At 46.0% G+C, this 7,527-nt stretch overlaps 1 protein-coding gene across 1 annotated transcript in view; it reads right to left on the reverse strand.

The window, feature by feature from the left end:
* Positions 1-313: 313 nt before the first annotated feature.
* The window catches only part of BFAR (bifunctional apoptosis regulator), a 40,591-nt gene continuing 33,377 nt past the window's right edge, over positions 314-7,527 (reverse strand). Inside the window, exons 6-8 of the mRNA XM_017861338.1 lie at positions 6,619-6,792; positions 4,521-4,723; positions 314-1,916 (exon numbers count right to left, since the gene is read on the reverse strand). Of these exons, the coding sequence (XP_017716827.1) occupies positions 1,724-1,916; positions 4,521-4,723; positions 6,619-6,792 (570 nt within the window). The 3' untranslated portion in view covers positions 314-1,723. The remainder of the gene's footprint in view (positions 1,917-4,520; positions 4,724-6,618; positions 6,793-7,527) is intronic.

Raw genomic sequence — 7,527 nt, forward strand, 5'->3', positions numbered from 1 at the left:
GGCGCGATCTTGGCTCAGTGCAACTTCTGCCTCCCAGGTTCAAGTGATTCTCCTGCCTCAGCCTCCCAAGTAGCTGGGACTATAGGTGCGCGCCACCATGCCTGGCTAATCTTTGTATTTTCAGTAGAAACATGGTTTCATCACGTTGGTCAGGCTAGTCTCGAACTCCTGACTTCAAGTGAGCCATCCACCCTGGCCTCCCAAAGTGCTGGGATTACAGGCGTGAACCACCATGCTCAGCCCATGACTAGAAGATTCTATCAGGCAATGCAGAAGTTTTGTATTTTCTAGACAATTGCTTTTTCTCTACATATAGGTTTTATCTGTATAAAATCTTTATTTTATTTCAAGTAATTTCTTCAAACTTCCAGATGCAACGTTTGAGTAAAATCTTCACTCAAAGATACAAAGGGTTAATTAATGGTTCATGGAGTCACAAGAGAATATTTCGGATGTAGGCCTATTTCTGCAAGGCCAGTCTTCCGAGATGACATCTCACACCTGCTGTGTTCACATTGGAAGGAAATAAAAGGCCATAGTTCACCTCATTCCATATTTACAATTATAGCACTTGGTGTAATTATACCTGCTGTGTTATACATCAGGATAGGACAATAAAGATTATACAGTGTGAGGTCAATTTATAAAATATTTCCTTGAACAAAAGGACTATCCTGGAATTTATTTTATAGATGAATTTTTTTTTTTTTTTGACAGAATCTCCCTCTGTCACCCAGGCTGGAGTGCAGTGGTGCAGTCTCCCTCCCTGCAACCTCCACCTCCCGGGTTCAGGCGATTTCCAATTCCAAGTAGCTGGTATTACAGGTGCACACCATCACACTTGGCTAATTTTTGTATTTTTAGTAGAGACGAGGTTTCACTATGTTGGCCAGACTGGTCTTGAACTCCTGACCTCAAGTGATCTGCCTGCCTCACCCTCCCAAAGTGCTGGGATTACAGGGGTGAGGCATTGCCAAAACAATTTTAAATAACATGGAGGCCACTCAATCTAATGGGAACTGCCCGACATCTCTCTCAATCTCTCCATTCAGAGAAAGGAATCCAGACCTTCAATGATTTCCATAAAGCAAAACAATAACAAGTCCAGTGACTACAAGTCTAACCATCATTCTAGGCTCAAACTGAATCCTTGGAGTTTTACTCTGAATCCTAGCAACTCTTCAATAAGACAGAATTGTTGATTGAATTTTGGGTTTTCTTCGGTACTTTTTATGTGCAACTCTCCATACCTATGACAGAATCTTATCCTTGTTTTCCTAAACTTGACTTAGAGGACAGGCCAGGCCCCAGTAAGCCTGGTCTCGGGCTCTGAGATCTAGGATCCTCTGTCAGTCACTGAGGTTGGGGAGGGGACTGATGTGGTGCCCTTATGATGTCACCCGCACTGTATCCACTGAGAACCCTGAGTCTTGCCAGCCGTCGGGGACTGAGCCTCCTAGTCCCTGTGAGGAAGGCGGCTGGGTGGGAAGGGCTGCTGCTGTGTCAGCCAAACAGACAATCCTCCCTGCATGGATGTCAGTCCCTGCTGATACCACCCACAGGCCGACGGGGAGAGGACATGGTTGGAGCGTTTGACATACAAAGCAGCACCTTGTTTTACTGGGGGTAGAAAATAGGAAGTCTGCTCCCTGCCTCACCCCTCTTAAGTGTCAAAGCTCAGACGTCAGCAGGTCTTGAAGAGTCTCAGCCTGGGCAGTGCCAGTCACAACACCTGGGTTTCCAGCCGCCGGAGTTCCTTGACCACAAGATCAATGTTAATAATTGGGTTAAAGTACAGGGCCCAGTAAAACAAACAGTTGCAAACAAACTGAGGGATGAGGGGCCAGAACATGGCCACAAAAAGCCCCTGCGTTGATACTTTCCAGAAGTGGCTCCACATCCTCTGAGGCACAGTCCTGAAACGAGAAGAGAAGAGGCTGAGTCAGAGGTGCTTCTCCTGACCACGCCCAGAAGTCCGGGCCCTGGGCCTTTTCTGGGTGCTGGGAAGAGCGTGGCTGTCTGTGCTGAATGTCCTTGTCTTCTGTCCCCCGTGCCTGAGACCTCTGCCTACTCAACCCATCTTTAACTCTCAGGGACATGACCTAGAGGGAGCTTCTTTGTCCCCACACTGGACAAGGCCTCCCTGTGACAGCCTCAACTTCACCTGCTTCATCACTTTGTTAACACTTACGTAATTTTTTTTTTTCTTTTGAGACAGGGTCTCATTCCTTTGTCCCGGCTGGAATGCAGTGATGCAAATGTGGCTCAACTGCAGCCTCGACCTCCAGGTCTCATGATTCTGCTGAGTAGCTGGGATCACAGGCACACATCACCACATCTGGTTTTTTCTTTTTTTTTTTTTTTTTTAAGTAGAGATAAGGTGGTCTCGCTATGTTACCCAGGCTGGTCTCAAACTCCTGGGCTCAGGGAATCCTTCCACCTCATCCTCTGGAGTAGCTGGGACTACAAGTGTGCACCACCATGCCCAGTTAATTTTTTGTATTTTTAGTACAGACAGGGTTTTGTCACATTGCCCATCTTGGCCTCAAGCAATCCTCTTGCCTCCCAAAGTGCTGGGATTACAGGCATTAGCCAAGGTGCCTGGCCATCTACTTTTTAACATACATATTTTCTTTGTTAGGCTGTAGGGCCTCACAGTATAGACTGTCTTCTTTACCAAAAGATCTGCCATGCCCAGCAGAGAACCAGGAGTACAGTAGGGGCATAAATATGCGGATTGTGTATAAATAAGTGAGTTTGCTAAATGGAAAGAACTGAGGGAGATTCTTTTTTGATTTTTACCTAGTGAGTCACCATGGGAAAGGTGAGAGAGATTGTTGGGTTCTCAGAACCAGTCATAAGGTTGCGAGTCACAGAATGTCAAGGTAAAAGGCTGCAAGGGTGGCCGTGTTACTTCTGCCTGTCCCTTTCTTCTGGAAACAGCTTCTAAGTTTTTGGGGTTTTTTTGAGATGGAGTCTCGCTTTGTCGCCCAGGCTGGAGCGCAATGACTCAATCTTGGCTCACTGCAACCTCCACCTCCCTGGGTTCAAGCAATCCTCCTGCCTCAGCCTCCTGAGTAGCTGGGATTACAGGCACCCACCACCACGCCTGGCTAATTTTTGTATTTTTGGTAGAGATGACGTTTCACTATGTTGGCCAGGCTGGTCTCGAACTCCTGACCTCAGGTGATCCACCTGCCTTGGCCTCCCAATATGCTAGGATTACAGGCAAGAGCCACTGCACCCAGCAACAGCCTCTAAGTTTTGGGGATTCTCTCTCCTTTGTTCTTTTCCACATGGTCTGGGTAGGGCTGAAACCAGCCTCTGGTTGTGGGGTGAGCTCATGCCCCAAGCCTGGGGTAGCCCTGCAGGATTGGGGTGATAGATTGCAGTAGGCATGTGACCCAGGCTGGGTCCATCAGAACAAAGGCGTGTGAGCCCTGAGACCTTTTCCGGTGCCACGGGGAAGGAAGTGCTTGCTGTCTGGAGGTTTGTTAAGCTGCACAGATCAAAGACTGGAGTGGAGAAGCCAAGGGCCCCCACATGAAGAGAGCTGCCTGACGCAGAAAACACAAGAAAGAACAGTGCTGTGAGGGACAGCGAAAGAGCCAGTCCTGGTGACAGCGTTTGGGTCTCAGGGTCCAGTCATGCTTGAAGCCTAAGTTATTATCATCCTAGGTGGTGGCAGATCAGGATTAGAACTCATGCCTACAGAACTTCCCATGAGATCTCTTTATGCTCTACCTTACCGCCATTTTCTATAAAGCACCCCGTGGAGGCCACAGCAACTCCATATTGCATGCTCATCTGCCATGTTGACTTCTCACTAACTCCAGTTTGGGCGAAGCCTCTAAGATCTCTGGTTTATCTAATGTTTCTTGTGTAAGAACACGTATGTCACGTAAATCCTGCCCTCAGGTGAAACAGCCTTAATGTTCTCGTACTTACCATAAATCCTGAGCCTAAGCAATTGTTCTGCACATCCCTTCTGAATGAAGCATGTATGCCTCTTCCCTATGTATACAAGTCCTGGGTCTGGGGATCCACCATCTTGTCTTGCTGCCATCCAAGACACAGATAGGGCTTCTGTTTGCAAGGCCTTATTAAATGTTTCTTTCTGAGAAACTGAATGTGTCAGCTTCTTTCTTCAGTCCCTCAGCTTCCTCTGATTTAGGGGATAGGTTTGCACAGGCCTGCCTACCTTAAAACAGACCCTTTTCTACAGAGTTGCTTATTCCTTGATTATTAAAATCATTTGACCCCCTCCCCCTGAAATTAAATGGTATATTATTGCATAAAGACATATAGGAAAATACTTTTAACAATGAGCACCACAATCTCCACCCGCAAAACAGAAGGTAATTGTCCTATTCACTGCTTAAGCTGGGTTTCTCAAAGCAGAGTCTGAAGGGTCTGGGTGGACAGAGGATTTATTTCAAGTGTGAGAAATAAAAAGATCTTTCCCTTACTTGGTATTTCTTTCCCATCCCCAGTTGTGACAACCATTAAAATATACTTACTTCAGTTCACTTCTCGACCAGATTCTCCAAAAGGAGAATAATTCCAGAACTGACAGTAACATAGCATTGATGATGAGAAACCGTGATGTCCAGTAATGGACCTCCAGCCAGTCCCAAGCAAACTCGGCAATCAGCTGGTATGGAAGGAAGGAGTATTTGACCAGGAACTCTCTCCACTGCTTCCACGTAGGCTCCTTAAGATCCTTGAAAAATAACACACAGATGCAAAAAGTCATGAGGACTGACTTTTACACAAAATATTGTGATGACCAGGCTGGGCACGGTGGCTCACACCTGTAATCCCAGCACTTTGGGAAGCCTAGGTGGGTGGATCACCTGAGGTCAGGCGTTTAAGACCAGGCTGGCCAACATGGTGAAGCCCCATCTCTACTAAAAACACAAAAATTGGCCAGGTGTGGTGCTGTGCACCTGTAGTCCCAACTACTCTAGAGGCTGAGGCAGGAGAATCACTTGAACCCGGGACGTGGAGGTTGCAATGAGTTGAGATCACACTACTGCACTCCATCCTGGGTGACAGAGGGAGACTCCATCTCAGAAAAAAAAAAAAAAAAAGAAATTGTGATGATCACAGTGAGTTCTACATTGATTACAACACACACACACATCCAACAATCTAAAATGAAATTTCCATCCATCAACTCATCTTGTAATAATTAGTCCTTTTTTTTTTTTTTTTTTGAGACAGAGTCTTAATCTGTCACCCAGGCTGGAATGCAGTGGTGCTATCTCGGCTCACTGCAGCCTCCACCTACTGGGTTCAAGTGATTCTCCTGTCTCAGCCTCCTGAGTAGCTGGGATTAAAGGCATACACCACCACGCCTGGCTAATTTTTGTATTTTTAGTAGAGACGGGGTTTTGTCATGTTGGCCAGGCTGGTCTTGAAACTCCTGACCTCAGGTGATTCACCTGCCTCTGCCTCCCAAAGTGCTTGGATTATAGGCGTGAACCACTGTGCCCAGCCATAATTAATCTCTAAGTAAATGTTAGCAAAAAGGTTGAAATGAAATGCTTGTCACATAATTATGGAAGCTCAGAAATACAAATCTAAGCATGAATTATGAATAAACAGAAATAAATTTAAATTAACCAGTGTTTTATTCTCCCATCACTGCATGGGTAGCTTGAACCATTTCCTAAATTCAACATCAGCTATGGTAGAAAAATGGTAGTTTGTGGGAAAATTACAAACACTCCCTCCTCCCTCCGAAAAAAGGTAAATTTTGTGGTAGCAGGAGGAAAAGCTTTCCAATTACAGATATTAGCAGATAAAAAATTAGCCTGATGAACAAGCAGAGGGTGTTGGAGCTCGTTAAAATTGAAGGGCTGGGTGCCAGGTGCAGTGGCTCATGCCTATAATCTCAACACTTTGGGAGGGCGAGGTGGGAGGATGGTTTGAATTGAGTAGTTCAAGACCAGGCTGGGCAACATGGTGAAACCCTGTCTCTGCAAAAAATGCAAAAATTAGCTGGGTGGTGGTGCTCGTCTGTAGTCCCAGCTACTTGGGAGGCTGAGTTGTGAGGATCGCTTGAGCCCAGGAGGTCGAGGCTGCAGTGAGCTGTGGTTGTGCTACTGCACTCCAGCCTGGGAGAAAGAGTGAGACCCTACCTCCAACAATCAATCAATAAATAAAATTAAAGGTCAGGGTCTCTGCACAGCCAGTCTGGTGCGGTAAACAGCAAGTGGAGACTGGGTAATTAGAGGAGGAATGTGCAAGGGATCTGATTAGCAGGCTTCAAACTATATTCAAGGCTGAAACCAGTTAGCCAGACACTTGATTGTAGTGTTTACAAGGATCTTTGGGGGAAAAAAAAGGATCTCTGGAGATTTCAAAATTGTTTTATTATTTATGGGTGTGGATCATACTTGATGACTCCTCTATCCATGTGACTTGATATGAACAGGTCAGGACTGGCCTCAAGAGAAGCAAAGCAAAGGATATTACTCTCAAATGACTTACCAGACATTCTGAAGGAGTTCATGGGTCAAACTGAAGAAACATGGCACCCATGGTGGGTAGCAATCTCTGCAAATAACTCAATGGGGGAATAATTTTATTCCAGGCACTGTGCAGACCTACCAGAAGCTTGGTGACGATGTCCTCCCCAGAGCTGTCTTCTTGCAGAGGACAGATGGTGTGGATGAAGGGTAGGAAGGTGTCAGTGTAGTCAAACAGGTACAGGTAGAGCAGACCCAGCCTGGGGGAGCTCTTGAGGGCATACAGCAAGAACAGAGACCTGCCTGGGTTCACAGCCTGCAGAGGAGAAGAGTACAGGGCCACATTACAACCATAGCGGCCAGCTGCCCACCCACGCCCCTTCCCATCTCTAGCTTGTTGCCATCAGCCTTTTTGCATGGTACATACAATGCATGAATGGCAAGAAGAGGTCAAGTGATCCACATTTTGGGTTACATTGTATAAAGATCCGATCTTGGCGGGGCATGGTGGCTCACGCCTGTAAATCCCAACACTTCGGGAGGCTGAGGTGGGAAGATCACTTGAGGTTAGCAATTTGAGACCAGCCTGGCCAACATGGTGAAATGCTGTCTCTACTAAAAATACAAAAATTAGTTGGCCGTAGTGGCGCATGCCCTGTAGTCCCAGCTACTTGGGAGGCTGAGGCTGGAGAATCACTTGAACCCGGGAGGTGGAGGTTGCAATGTGCCGAGATTGCGCCACTGCACTCCAGTCTATGGAACAGAGAGATATTCCAGCTCAAAAAAAAAGATCCAATCTCTAGCTATAGCTGGGGGAGGGTTGAAAAGCATACTCTTGCACCCTCCTTGCAGAATATAGCCTTTTAACTCTGAAAAGGTATCAGAGTTTTAAAATTGTTTAATTCAATCACTCTGTAAGTGGGCACCACTTACTGCAAAGAATCTGAAATACAGACTTTATATACAAGATGTTTAGTACTGCATTGAGTATAATAGTGAAACCAGTGAAATCTATGGTTACAGCAGATTCTTTTTTTTTTTTTTTTTTTTT

This window comes from Rhinopithecus bieti, unplaced genomic scaffold, assembly GCF_001698545.2.
Source record: "Rhinopithecus bieti isolate Rb0 unplaced genomic scaffold, ASM169854v2 scaffold_61534, whole genome shotgun sequence".
Classification (NCBI taxonomy): domain Eukaryota; kingdom Metazoa; phylum Chordata; class Mammalia; order Primates; family Cercopithecidae; genus Rhinopithecus; species Rhinopithecus bieti.